Source organism: Telopea speciosissima, chromosome 1, assembly GCF_018873765.1.
Source record: "Telopea speciosissima isolate NSW1024214 ecotype Mountain lineage chromosome 1, Tspe_v1, whole genome shotgun sequence".
NCBI lineage: Eukaryota > Viridiplantae > Streptophyta > Magnoliopsida > Proteales > Proteaceae > Telopea > Telopea speciosissima.
In genome coordinates this window covers 24,139,032-24,154,166 of record NC_057916.1, presented here as the reverse complement: position 1 = coordinate 24,154,166, position 15,135 = coordinate 24,139,032, and the positions used below count along the sequence as shown (strand labels likewise).

Genomic DNA, 15,135 nt, shown 5'->3' with positions numbered 1-15,135 from the left:
TGAGGGCTGGGCTTGGGATCGAGTTTACTAAACAGAGAGGGGAAGGTTCGATCCAAATATGGGCTGGTTCTAATGGTGGAATCAGGCTGTGGGGAATTTAGACTATTTTAGGGTTTTAGGGTGTTAATGGTGGTAGGGGAAACTAGGGTTTATGGGGAAAATCAAATAAAAATAAAAGGGAGAATCGATTGGGAGGGAGGATGAATGGAAAACAAAATTTAATCATTCAAACTTACAGCAGGAATCCACCGACAGCAACTTGAAATTTGAAGAAACCTCCCGATCTTCTCGATGCAAGGAGTCGCAGGAGTCCACCCACCCTATCCATCTTGAGATCCACAAGGATATACACTCACAAAGGAGCAGGAGCAGCAATCGGCAGCAACAAACAGTCTTTATTTTAATCAAAATTCAATGTGGGGGAACCTCCATGATTTATTGTATTTATAATATGGCTAATGCCAAGTCCTACAACAAATTAAAGTCTTCTCCTTCACAAAATCATGGAAGGGAGAGGCTTAAATCTAACTTAACTAATTAAAAACAGTAAATTCACTAAGATATCCCTACTAACTTAAGAGTTAATTTACTAATTAACTTAAATTGGACCACTTGAACCAATTGGATACAACCAATTCTAAACCGGTTCAATCTAAAAACAGAAAAATAAAGCTAAGTATGGAGAATACTAGCAAATAAACCTACTGTACGGCTCCCTAATCAAGCCCTGAGTTCAGGACTTCTTCTTCTTCTTCTTCTTCCTACTTGGAGCTGCATCACTAGGGTTTATGGAGGTCGATGGGAATTAATGGAGACTTAGGGTTTTGATGGGATTCAAATAAAATTAAAAAGGGGAATGATGGGTAGACTGTAGAGGACTGGGAGAAGAAAGGGATGACTGAAAATTAATCAAAGAACTTACTTGTTGAAGGAGATCTTCAATGGAGGCAGCAACTATGTGATAGAAGGATAGAACCACCTTCCAGCTGAAGAAGATCCTCCCAGCCGTCACGGCGTAAGGAGTCAGTTGGATTCCACCAATCCCTTTCAACCTTGAGATCCACAAGGATACACACTCACAAAGGAGCAAGGAGAAGCAACAATGGCAGCCAACAAGCAAAGCTCGATTTTTTTAATTCAAATAAACTGTGGGGGAGCCTCCCACAATTTCTAATTTTATAAAAAAGGGCCAATGGCCAAATCCTAGTACAAAATAACCTCTCCCTTGATAAATCGTGGAAGGGAAGGAGTATAATTCAAAAGTTAGTAATTAAAACTGTAAAATGTCCTAACTGCCCCTACTAACTTAAGTTAAAAAAACACTTAGCTAAATAACTTAAATTGACCCAAATTGAACCAATTGGATGCAACCAATATAAACTGGTTCAATTTAAATAACAGAAAATAAACTAAATATGAAAAGGAAATACTAGAATGTAAACCTACGCTATGGCTCCCTAACTAAGCCCTAATGTCAGGACTTCTTCTTCTTCATCTTCTTCTTCTTCTTACTTGGTGCTGCATCAGGATGATGATGGAATATTACCTGTACTCAAAGGACGAGGATCTAAAGAAGATTGTTATAGCAGTGCTTTTTCTATTTTCGACTACAAAACAGTAGTTCCTTCTCGTTGCCAGTCCTTTCACTCCAGTTCTCCCTCTTTTCCTAATTCCACATTTCCACCCCTTTTTCTCCCTGTGCTTCTGATTCCTGGACATCCTTGGGATCGCATATACCAAAATAGGACGGTGGCACAGGTAAAGGAACGGAATGATTCACTTCTTCACATACATCTCTACTACTCCCCCTCCCCTCTCCCCTGAAAAGGTGTCGCTGAGAGCAGAAGAAAAAAAAGGATTCAAAAAAGGTAACCTCTAAAGAAACTCGAGATGGGGGATGATAACATTTGTACCCCCTTCTCAACTGGTGAGTACCACAAGAATATATATTTGAGAGCTTTGGGGTCAAGTTTGGTATGCTCAAATCTTTGAACATGATCATAACACACTCATCCACAAATTTTGGGTGGAAGAAGAAAATGAGATGTGGTGGGTGAAAGAACATCCAAGGGGGTTTGAATGCAAGGATATTGGATAGCATACAATTAATAAGAAAATTATAAGTAAGCAAAGCTTTAGACCAAAACACCTTTGGAACATGTATACCAAACACTAAACTGCGGACAATCTCCAACAAGTGGTGATTTTTCCGCTCAACAACTCCATTTTGTTGAGGTGTGTCAACAAAAGAAGTTGATGCACTATGCCTTGCTCATCAAAACAATAATTTTTTGAAGACCAAACACATATTCAACTCCCTTTTCAGCCCTAACAATTTTGATTAGGAAGCAAATTAAATGCACACCATTTGGTAGAAAGTAGTATAATTGGAACATACATGATACATGATACATCACTCATCTGTTTCATGAGATACATGACCCAAGTATGCCAAAAAAAAAACAAATATAACAAAGAACAGGCATGGGTAGGCCCCCAAACATCAGAATGAATAAGCAGAAAAGAAGTAGTTCAATTGCCATGATATGGATAGGTAGATTTATAATGTTTAGCCAACTGAAACGGTTCACATTGTAACACATATGCAGTAGGTCTATTAAAAGTTCAAAAATAAAAAAATAAAAAAAATAAAAAATATAAAAGGAAGAAGAAGAAAAGAAAAGATGAGGAACAGGTTTTCTCAAAACAAAAAGAGAAGGATGTCCCAGGCATAGATGTCATAACATAACACTCTCAATAGAACCCCTAGCACCAGTACACCAGCACCACCAAGAGACTACACTGCATGCTGACCAGATTATGTTGACTCGAGCAGGAAAAGACCTTTCTCCTCATGCCCACCTCCAATGGTCCTCTTCGTCACCAGATCCAGAAAGAGGCAATGAATAAGAAAAAAAAGCGATGCTACACTTAAGGATTTGGTAAGATGACTGACAGATAAAAGGTTAGTAGTAAAATTGGGTATATGCAAAACTAAATCGAGAGAGATAGAAGGGAAGGCATGAACATTGGCCTTTCCCGGTATAGATGAACTGGTGCCACCGAACTTTGTCTCGACCGGAACAAACAGTGTAAGAATTAAGAGGAGTACACATATCCGTCATATCATATGGTTGGTGGCACCTGAGTCTATAATCCAATAAGTGGATGAAGCAGATGTGGAGACATGTAAGGCAGACACCAAAGTACCTGACTGAGCAAAAGCAGATGTGGTAGAGGCAGTGGCCAAACTAGTATTGCCCATCTTGCTAAAAGCCTACAATATAGGAGTATCACCATCAGGACGGAAACCATAAGTGGATGGGTTCCTAACCACAAACCACAGAATAAGCCCTGGGTTCCCCAGATCTTCTACTTTGTGATCCACTAGTCATCTCTGTCAGGGAGGGACGACTATGAAGCCCCCAGAAAGATTCCTTGATGTGCCTTGGCTTGCCAAAGTGGTCACATTGGAGACGATCCTTATCATCACCATTACTATCACCACGTCCAATGCCACGCCCACAGCCTCCCATACGACCGCCATGATGAGACAATAAGACCATAGTTGACTTCTCAAACAGGGACACCAGATCCATAGCATGCCATCGGGTTTTATCAATCTGAAGATATCCACAAACTTTATCCGAGGATGGAAGGGTGATTTACCTAGAATTTGACATGGATAGGTTCGTACTCTGGGTTCAATCCACCAAGAAGAAATGAGACATGATCTTTCTATAGAATTCAATACATCTTGGCTTCATCCTCGGTTGGAGAGGTGCATATCCTGGTAGCGGTCATACTTCTCCCAAAAGCAAACAATGGTGTTGTAGCACTTGGAAATCGTCATGTCCCCTTGTTTAGTAGCCATGATTTGTTGGTGGAGATGATAGACCTTGGCAGAGTTGCCAACGTGATTAAAGTGCATAGTCAGGCTATTCTAAATTTCCTGTTTTGTCAACTTCCTCATCAGGAGCCAACCAATTTCAGGTTTCATGGATAAAATCAACCATGTCATCACCATCCAGTTCTCAGTCTCCTACTATGGGTATGTGGGATCATTAAGATTTGGAGCTTTGGCTGTGCCCGCGATATATTGTAGATTCCTCGGCTCCACATGGATAGCTTGACCTAGTGGGACCAATACATATAGTTGATATCATCCAACTTGACTACGGAAATTTGGGGATTCATTTGGTCCATTGAAAACATGGCTGGACTGGCATTGCCGGCTCTCCAGACATAGAATCCACTGATCCGCTGACATTCTACATTTGCTATGAACTTGATAATTTCCAGAAACTTGGTTTGTTTGGGTACCCAAACTTGTGGAGAGTCCATTCTTCCCAGGTAAGGCCAACCTTTAGGCTTGGTTGACTTTACACCTGCTGGTTCGAACAAGTTCAAAAATTGGTCCAACCCAAAAGCTTAAACTATCAAGTGGAAAGGCCCAACTGATATATGAACTATGAAGACATCCAAGGTCCCAGAGTTAGTCGCTATGGAATTATTCCAACACTCCCTGTTATGTGATGCCCCTCTTTTGGGTGGCAGTGCACATGGCATGTGTGGGCCCCTTTTTTGGATGTCCGTACACAAACATATCTGATGCAGCCCCAAGAAGGAAGAAGAAGAAGAAGAAACCCTGAACTTAGGGTTTAAATAGGGAGCCGTAGGCTAGGATTTCTAGTTTTCCATACTTAGTTATTTTTCTGTTTTTTAGATTGAACGGGCTTAGAAATTGGTTGCATCCAATTGGTTCAATGGGTTTAATGGGTCTAATTTAAGTGAAGAGGTCCTATTGGTTAATAGGTTCTTTTATCCTATTGGCTAATAAGGAATCTTCCTTTAATTAGTAGTTTTAAGTTATAGTCTTTTAATTTAAGTCAAGTAGGGGTAGTTAGGACAATTTACAGTTTAAATTTAATTTAAGTTAGATATATTCTCTCCTTCCACGATTTTAAGTGAGAGGTATTAGATTTGTATTAGGTTTTGGCCGTAGGCCTTTTATTTAAATAAAGAATATCGTGGGAGGCTCCCCCACAATAGATTTGAATTAAAACACTGATTTTGTGGCTGGTTACTGCTGCTGCTCCTTGCTCTCAAGAGTTTATGCATTTTTGTGGTTCTATCAAGGTGGAAGGGTGGGTGGAATCCTGTGACTCTTTACACCAGGACGGCTGGGAGGATCTTTCTTCGAAAGTGGCTTCATCCTTCAACCATTCAAACTGTTGTTAGAGGATTCGAGAGTGAGTTTGAATTTATTATTTTCTGTTTATCCTTTCTTCCCTTCCCCAATCAATTCCTTTTCTCTTCTGTCCTATTTTCATAAACCCTATAAGACTCTAAACTCTGATTCAGATCTGATCCTCCATTGGAATCTGATCAGATTTGGACCATAACTTCCCCTCATCACCATCTCCACTCGACCCTAGCTGCTGCCCATTCTGTCCAGCCAAACCCTAAGATCCCTCTTCTCCATTGAACCCTAAAAACCCTAATTTTCTGCTGGGACACATTCAGCCATCAGAAACCTTCCATATTGCAACCGAATCTTCCCCCTAGCCCCTCTAACAGTCGACCTTAACCCCTGCCCCTAAATCCTACTTTAAACCATAATTTTAGTTGTTTACCTTATTTACAAAACCCGAAACCTAACCCTAATTTCTGCAGGAAATTAAAACTTGTTCAAATCCAGATATTTTTATACCATAATGACCCTCTAAACCTGTAGATTAAAACCCTATAAACCCCATTCCCAAATTCCCATCCTAAACCCTACTTTTGCCCTAAAACAGCCCCTAATCAGCCCTAAACAGCAGGCTTACCCTAAGCTTGGTTCTACTTGGTTCCTAGTGGGATTAATTCCCTACATTATTTTGGTATCAGAGCCATGGACGAACATGGCAACCCGGTGCTGCCACAACCAGCCAACCCTATGGCAGCCATGTTAGAGATGTTCCGCAAGTTTACAGCAGATCAGAAGGCTACAAATGATGCAATCATGACTAGATTGCAACACTTGGAAGGACAGAGAATCCCTCCTGATAGGGACAGCAACTTGCCCATAGAAGAGGACAGGTACCAACCCCATTCTGTGATACAGAGGCTGCCTGACAGAGATGGGAGCCCTAGAGATGACTACAGGGGTTATAGAGATGGACATATAGGTCACAGGGACAGATTTAGGACTGACCGAGATGACAGGGATGATAGAGACTACTATAGAGATCATCGGGACGGACCTAGATATGCCCGTGAGCCTTCTCGGGAACACAGAGATCACCACCGAGGCTACAGAGACAGAGATAGAGAAGACCGGGACAGAGACAGAGGTCGGCAGCCCACTTTTGAAGAGTATATGAGGTCCTACTGCACTAGAGACCAATGTACTAATCGACGACATACAGGCCACCAAAAGGTGAAGCTTGAGCTGAAAGAATTCGATGGTAATTCTGAGCCTCAAGTGTTTTATGATTGGCTTGCTGCAATAGAAGACTACTTCGATTGGTATGATCTATCTGAAGAAGGGAAGATGAGGTTAATCCGTGCTAAGCATGTCGGAGCTGCACATGAGTGGTGGAGAACTGCTGAAAGAGAGATGGGCTTCAATGGTATTGCACCCCGCACTTGGGAATACATGAAATATGACCTGAGCAAGCAATATTTACCAAGGCACTTCAGGTCTCAGATGCAGGATAAATTCAACTCCCTCCGCCAAGGAGCCATGACTGTAACTGAGTACATGAGGCAATTCAATGCCCTTTCTTCCCGCACTGGCATTAGGGAGGAAGGCATCCAAATGCTTTCCAGGTTCAGATTGGGTCTATCAAGTGAGATCAACAGAACAATTGGAGTGGTTGACGTGGTAGATGTTCGCGATTGTTTTGAGAAGGCCTTGAAGGCAGAGGAGTTATTAGCTTCATGTAAACAGCCGGGTTCTACTTCCAAACCGGCCTACATCAACAATGGCACCTTCAAACAAGGTTTCTCTGCAAGCAACACCTCTCGCCCTGTTGTTTCCCCACGTGTGGATGAGAAGGGCAAGGCTCCTATGGGTCGAAATGATCCTTTCACTTGCTACTACTGTCAAGATAAAGGACACCTTGCTAGGGACTGCCCACACAAGAAGAAGCCTATCAATGTGGCTGAAAAGGAAGACGTTCAAGGTGAAGATGAAGAACAAGGTGTAAATCATATTCATCCACTCCCTGCTGATGAAGGATATGATGTGACCAACTACTTGGATGATGATAATTTACAAGGTGTTCATGTAATACGTCAAGATGCTGCTGTCCAGCCAGATTTGCAATCTTCTTCATCCTCCAAAGAGCTGCTGTCCGCATACAAAATTGCACCATCCGCTGAAGATGAACTCAAGCAACTCAACCTTGATTTGGAAGACCATTCTGTGATCTCCAGCCATTCATCGGGGATGAATGTTTTCAAGACGAGGAGAGTTGATGCAACCCCAAGAAGGAAGAAGAAGAAGAAGAAGAAACCCTGAACTTAGGGTTTAAATAGGGAGCCGTAGGCTAGGATTTCTATTTTTCCATACTTAGTTATTTTTCTGTTTTTTAGATTGAACCGGCTTAGAAATTGGTTGCATCCAATTGGTTCAATGGGTTTAATGGGTCTAATTTAAGTGAAGAGCTCCTATTGGTTAATAGGTTCTTTTATCCTATTGGCTAATAAGGAATCTTCCTTTAATTAGTAGTTTTAAGTTATAGTCTTTTAATTTAAGTCAAGTAAGGGTAGTTAGGACAATTTATAGTTTAAATTTAATTTAAGTTAGATATATTCTCTCCTTCCACGATTTTAAGTGAGAGGTATTAGATTTGTATTAGGTTTTGGCTGTAGGCCTTTTATTTAAATAAAGAATATCGTGGGAGGCTCCCCCACAATAGATTTGAATTAAAACACTGATTTCGTGGCTGGTTACTGCTGCTGCTCCTTGCTCTCAAGATTTTATGCATCCTTGTGGTTCTATCAAGGTGGAAGGGTGGGTGGAATCCTACGACTCTTTACACCGGGACGGCTGGGAGGATCTTTCTTCGAAGGTGGCTTCATCCTTCAACCATTCAAACTGTTGTTAGAGGATTCGAGAGTGAGTTTGAATTTATTATTTTCTGTTTATCCTTTCTTCCCTTCCCCAATCAATTCCTTTTCTCTTCTGTCCTATTTTCATAAACCCTATAAGACTCTAAACTCTGATTCAGATCTGCTCCTCCATTGGAATCTGATCAGATTTGGACCATAACTTCCCCTCATCACCATCTCCACTCGACCCTAGCTGCTGCCCATTCTGTCCAGCCAAACCCTAAGATCCCTCTTCTCCATTGAACCCTAAAAACCCTAATTTTCTGCTGGGACACATTCAGCCATCAGAAACCTTCCATATTGCAACCGAATCTTCCCCCTAGCCCCTCTAACAGTCGACCTTAACCCCTGCCCCTAAATCGTACTTTAAACCATAATTTTAGTTGTTTACCTTATTTACAAAACCCGAAACCTAACCCTAATTTCTGCAGGAAATTAAAACTTGTTCAAATCCAGATATTTTTAGCCCATAATGACCCTCTAAACCTGCAGATTAAACAGCAGGCTTACCCTAAGCTTGTTTCTACTTGGTTCCTAGTGGGATTAATTCCTATTCTAGGACTACATTAATATCATTAATGATGGGCCTGGTGCTCTGATACCATATTGGAGGGTCCAACCCAAAAGCTTAACTATCAGGTGGAGAGGCCCCCAACTGGGATTATTCTCAACAATTCCAACCCGCTCCCTATGAGCGGTAGAAGAGATTTTCACTGTTTAAGCCCCAGCGGATAGAATACCCATTCAAGCTGAGGTTTAGGAACTCAAAGAATCCTCCAGAGCGACCTGAATGCTCTTGGACTGCCACCCAAAGCACATCCACAATCCATGGAAAGAAGCTCTGCAACTAATGAGGGACGGTAGATCATTTCTCAGTTTTGAGGTCACAACACTCACACTGGTGGCCTCTTCTAGAAAGCCTTAGAGCAGAAATCAATGACCTTTGGGCGACCAAAATCGTGTAGGTTCCACTACCATGGGCAATATCTTCTGTAGCTAAGAGCTTATCTCTACAGCTGCTACGCAAGTGGACTGCACTGTACACACAGGGACAGTCTTGGTTTAGTCTGGTAATCTTCAAATGGTCGCACAAACCTTCACATTCTTTCCTTCCATGGTTATAGAATGCTGTTCCTTACATACTCTAGGCAACCAGAGTCCAGGTTATTTGATGAAGCTCATTACCCGGGAGTGTGCGAATTTGGGGAGATCACTAACCCTCAAAAACAGCTGAGAAAACTGGGTGGTTCTGGTACCAAGTTCAGTTTTGTTGTGTAGAACAGAACCAAGTTTTAAGAAGGTGAGCAGTAGCAGCAGTGTGGAAGAAGAAGAAGAAAAGAGGTGAGATGGAGAAAACAGCACAAAGATGGGAAAAAGAGAGGTCAGGGCAGTCCACGACTGCCTCTCCCCCTTTTATATTACTGTCATATAAAAGACTAGAAAGTACACGAATACCACCATACATAATACTAATTTCCATACAAATTACATAAGTATTCCCAGATTACCCTTATATGTTATTCTAACAAGGTGAAATCCCAGTATTTGGACAAATATTGAAAAATAAATTCCGAAATATCTTTCCACAAGTATTCATCCAAGATTTACGACATTTCTCAATGCTGGCAATTTGCTGTCAGTTCAGTATGATGAGCAGATTGGTGGAAAGGAGCAAAACATTCAACAGTTGTCCAAATAAGCAAGCAAAAGAAAATAATAAAAAAAGGTCCAATATGTACAAGGAAATAAAGTGAGGTTCAGGTTCACATAAATTACAGAAAATAGGGATCATACAGGATACGCAAGTTTGGCAGTTCAGAGAATTCTGGTGGAAGATATCCCGATAAGTTGTTGTTATCAAGAAGGCTGCACAAGATTCAGTTACTAGCAAGTGAATTAACACCATAAGATCCAATCTTAACAATAAAAAAGGAATGAAGGACTTGAAATGAACCATTAGTAACAATAGGAGAATTGTTGATTTACAGGTGAAGGAGATTTCGCAATTCAGAAAGCTCAGGGGGGATTTGTCCACTGATTGAATTATTGTTCATGTGGCTGCATGAGACAAACAGAAAGTCATAATGATGGGGAAAAAAATGAAAGAGATTAGTTGTAATTAAAAGGTTACTTAATAGTAAAGTTACAACAGAAATCCACTGACAAGTGCTGTATTTTGTTCAAGTATGCAAAAGATTTTGGCAATGGTCCTGATATTTGGTTCTGGTCTATTTGTAGCATCCGCAATTGAGGAAGATAACCAAGCTCTTCAGGCAGAGGCCCCATCAATTGGTTTCCACTCAAAAGCCTGCAAATACACAATAACAAATTACACGTGATAAATCAAGCACAGGAATTTCATTTTCTTTTTTACTTTTTATTCCCAACTGCATGTGTAACTGTGCAAGGTCTCAAAAAGAAAATCAAAGCAATAAGTTAATATCCTTGTGGGACTATGTCTTAACATTAAGCAGTTAACATATAATAAAAAATTGTGGAAGGATCCTTGGTTTGCACACCAATTTGTGCCACATGGAATGGTGATGTGGCAATTCTGACCATTGGATATTAGGAAATTATCCATGTACCCTTTTGATAGTCCCAGATTTTTCAATGCTTTGTTTTGCAACTTGGGAAACTATGTTTAGACTGAAACTTGACATGTGACTATGTGAGAATGGGACAATGGGGTATACCTGTCCACAAACTTTCAGCCCATTCAATCCGCCATGTGGCAGATATTGTGTTCCGACCAGGAAACCTCAACCCATAACAAATAAATAGAGAAAATCTCCGTAAAAACTAAATGTAACAACTAAGTGACATGATTTAGTCACGAGGCAACACATCCAGCTGATATTAACCAAGATCACTGATCTTCCCTTAAGGATTGGCTAGTATCAGGCTGGATCGGCCAACCAATTCAGATCAGAATACGTCATTAAATCCTTGGCGGTGTACTCATGTGAGAGGACCCCACAACCATCTCAAGTTGTTAAATCTAAGCCTGAAACAAGCATGTGAATGATTGAAAAAGAGAGTTTAACATTTCATAAGATTACATGAATGCCATTTCACCGTAATGGAATCTAGTGGCATTTCTATAAATTCTGTTACCACTTTCCCAACTTTTTTTAGGCTGGACTTGACCAGAGTGATGGGTGTTATGTCTTCCATCACATGGACCCTCCCATATTTTCTATGTGACAAGCTTTGATGGATGCAAAATGTGAAATCAAATGTGTATTCTGATATTTTATAAGAGAGGATATTATTCATATTTGCTGAAGTACACTGAATTTTTGTGGCTGTGACTTCAATCAATGGGCCTCATGGACTTCTTGCCTGAATCAACCTAATCTATATTGATCTTTGGGCCAGGATCAGCCCAATATGGGTGCCACACTTAAGTGAAACAATCTGGCCAAAGTTCTCTCAGCTGGACTTACCTTCAGCTCTAGAAAGCTCCATGGATAGATTAAAAAATTAGATGTACATGCATAAATGCATGTTCTGAAGGACAGTGCATGCATCTAAAATCCAAACTGTAGTAACATATGAGAAAGTGAACCACATAAAAAAGAGAACTAGTTTAACCTACAGGAGTTTCAATGATTTGATATTGCCAATCTCCTTTGGTATGCTCCCACCTATTTGGTTCCACATAAAATCTCTTCCAAAACCAAAAAGAAATAGAAACTGATGAGTCCAATAAGAAAAGCAACAGTTTCACAATAAACAATGTATGCAGAGTGACAACCATGTGCAAAATAAACATCCACAAAGTCAAAGTTGAAAATAGTTATTTTCCAGATTAAAGTTAAGATGTGTTCCAACTCACAAAATTTCCATGTATGATAATTGACCAAGCTCAGGTGATAAGGTTCCAGAAAGATTCATATTTAACAGTTGCCTGCAAAACAAATAAACAAATAAATCAGAACGAAGTTGAAACATCATCATAGAAAATGAGAGACAAGCAATATTTTTCAGTTCGAACACGGTCTAATGGAAAGAGATGTTACAGTACAAAATATTAGTCATCCATCCTTCAAAGGAGCAAAATTCCATTCAAATTTTTTGAAGTAATCCTGGCATTCATGCCACACTATCATGGAAAATTTCAAGATTGAATCAGAAAGATATGAATGCCAGAAAGCTCAGTCTACTTTCTCGGTAAACAAATAGAGTACGTTTCCCATCCACCTCAGAAAGTCTCTTTTATTTCAAAGATTTTTTGAAAATTGAGATAAAAGTAATTGGACATACATTTAACAGATTCCTGACTTGGAAAGTTCAAAATTTGAGATAAAAAACAGAATGTAATTGCTCTTTGCCCAAATTTGCAATTCTAACAATTAGGCCCAAAACATGTCAAGTACTCTAAGCAGTGCCCTACATGCAGCCATAAATAACATGTTAGACACTAGTTTGGAATTCAACTTGAAAACAGAATTAGGTTTCCATGACTATTTACTGTTTAGGTTAGAGCTAATCCTTGTACCCTGCCTACCACACATCTAAAACTGTGATAACAAGTTTACCAAGTATCACAACCCACAAGATTGGAATTCAACTTTGTTGCACCTTCTCATCCAGAGAGCCAGTTGAAAGCATGTACTCCTTAGAAGAAGAAAAAATGTATTTGTTCCCCATGCATTATCAGTAGCAATTCATTGCTCATTTAGTAATGGAAACTTATCACCATATCTAAATTGTTTAGGGCATTTACCAGTACATCACAAACTGTTAACCAATCTGCACAGGATCTCAAGATTTAAGGATTCTTCAAAAGATTTTTTTGGATTAATAAAAAATTCATTAACAATTCCTAAGAGAAGAGGGGGGGGGGGGGGACAAACAAAACAACAAACAACTTACAAGACCCTGCCTTTACAGATGGAGGGAGGCAAGGACCTGTAAAAGAGAAGGAAAGGACCCCAATAAAAAACAATCAAACTATTACAGGGAGACGGCGCAACGGGAGGGAGCCCTAACTAGTAATGATCTAACATCAGATACGAACGAGCCCCAAAACTGCTGGAAAGATCTTGACATTACGGACCATATCTTGAGAGATTGCGCTCAAACCAGAAATTGTAGATAGACACAATAAATGCAGGCTTGCCCACAGAATAACAACGAAATATCCTGCCAAAAGACATGACCACGTAAATCCATTCTCTAACGAAGGCCAAAATCCTTCTTCTCCGAGATAGCAGAAGAAAACATGTTGGAGCTTGAAGCAAGATCAAACATCATCCTGTTTGAACAAGGGATAGAGGCCTCAAGAAATCCAGATGACCCCCTGCTTCATCATGCAAGGAGAGATGGATGGAAGCAGGCTGAGCCTCTCAGGGCTGGGCAAGGAAGAGGCCAGGTGGGACAACTTCTTGGGATATGTGGGGAGCTTTTATGATGCCGGCGGTAAAAATGAACGGGGGGAGGATGGACGATCGAAGGCAAGAGGGGGTGGGGACTTGAACAGAGGGAGGGAGGAGAGCCCAAAGGAAAAAGATGGAACACAGGGAAGGTGGGAGCGGATTCCTGTGCCGGCAGAAAAAAAGGGAGGGACCACAGCGGGGATGGGTGGCAGAGGAGGGAGAGATGGGTGATTGGCCAGGGCAGGAGAACCAGAAACCGCCCCCACAACCGAAACCAGCCCAATAGCCAAAAGAGGGGTGTAGGGAATGCTTGAGGGATGGACCAGGCCAAAAGGAGAAGGGCCCTGGGGGGAGCAAGTTCGGTTACTCACGCGGGTGAGGGATCTCGTTAGAGTACTGGTTGGGCTTAGGTGGAGGTGTTGGTGATGGGTTGGGCTGGTTTGGACCAGCCCAAAAGGGGGAGGAATAAAGTAGTGGATCAAAGAGGGGTTGGGAGTAATGGGTTGGGCCACAGAGGAATTGGGGTGGGCGAGGTTTTCGTAAGATGGGAGGGTTTGATTAAGTGAGGGAGGGTGGGAGTGTAAACTCTTTGGCTGGCCCCACCCCAAAAGAGGAAAGAGGGGGAGGGTGGGGGAGGAGAGGGTTTAAGGGATTTGAATGGTTTGCTCAAAGAGGAAAGCGAGCAGGACAAAAGCGGAGGACAGAGTGTTGCAGCAGAAGGGAGATTGGCATTTGAGAGAAAGATTTGTGGAGGACTGAGACAGGGTGAAGGAGACACTCTACCGACAGAGATGTCAGTAGTCTCGGGAGGTGGTGGAGCAAAGAGAGCTTCGTCAACGGTTGACAGGGCTGCATCAAGGAAGAGACCAACAGACGGAAAAGAGGTATTGATCAGCAGTAGCAAGGAAGAAGCTTGATCAGGACCACAAAGGGAGCCCGATGGTGGTTCAAGGCGACAAGCACCCCTAAGGATTCAAAAGATTCACTTACCCATCCACAGGTTATATATACTGCCACCTCCTCAAGTTTTTTCTTCCATTACATGATAAAGGGGTCTAACTTCAAATTCAAGAAGCGTTTCTTTGGAGGGCAACCAACTTGACAGCTGTAAGAATACCTTACAACGCCTAATGGTGTTGATATCTTTAATGCAGCACTAGGATAAAAAAGATACCAGAGAATGTGTAGTTTCAAAGTTGAGTTCTACTTGGAAAATTTATGCTATAAAATACAACAATTTTTCAGAAATTTCTACCCACTGTCTCCGATAAATGGGCACAATTACAGAAACTTCGAAGAGGAGACATGAAACTGCCAAAATAATGTTCTAATTAGAAAGATAGGTGATGAATCTGCATCAACTGATTCATCAATAGGTTTCTACTTACAGTTTGAACATATGTTGGACCTAGCTCTTGCTCTCACATCCTCTAACAAGAGACATGCGCGTAGATGGAAAAGTCGCAGAATCATCTTCATCAATCTTATTGGTCATACTAGATACCACATGCTTTTATCAAGAAAGTTGGGTTGACATTAAAGTCTGGATCAAAATAACTCTTGCATAGGAAGGTTTTTCTGGAATTCAGGCTGCTGAAAAATATTTATGGATTTACTGGCTACTTAAGCTAAAGCTTTCCCTGTTTGA

At 41.1% G+C, this 15,135-nt stretch overlaps 1 protein-coding gene and 1 long non-coding RNA gene across 4 annotated transcripts in view; one reads left to right on the top strand and one right to left on the bottom strand.

The window, feature by feature from the left end:
- The window catches only part of LOC122648766 (probable LRR receptor-like serine/threonine-protein kinase At1g06840), a 101,148-nt gene that overhangs the window by 70,957 nt on the left and 15,056 nt on the right, over positions 1–15,135 (bottom strand). Inside the window, exons 3-7 of one of the 3 annotated variants that reach the window (XM_043841988.1) lie at positions 11,945–12,016; positions 11,705–11,776; positions 10,268–10,411; positions 10,090–10,161; positions 9,880–9,969 (exon numbers count right to left, since the gene is read on the bottom strand). The exons of 1 other annotated variant lie outside the window; for it this stretch is intronic. In XM_043841988.1, the coding sequence (XP_043697923.1) occupies positions 9,880–9,969; positions 10,090–10,161; positions 10,268–10,411; positions 11,705–11,776; positions 11,945–12,016 (450 nt within the window). The remainder of the gene's footprint in view (positions 1–9,879; positions 9,970–10,089; positions 10,162–10,267; positions 10,412–11,704; positions 11,777–11,944; positions 12,017–15,135) is intronic. One more of the 3 variants, XM_043841989.1, reaches the window with a different exon arrangement.
- LOC122648769 lies at positions 14,647–15,036 on the top strand. Its single transcript, XR_006331127.1, has 2 exons — positions 14,647–14,830; positions 14,864–15,036. It is a non-coding gene; the product is annotated as an uncharacterized LOC122648769 (long non-coding RNA).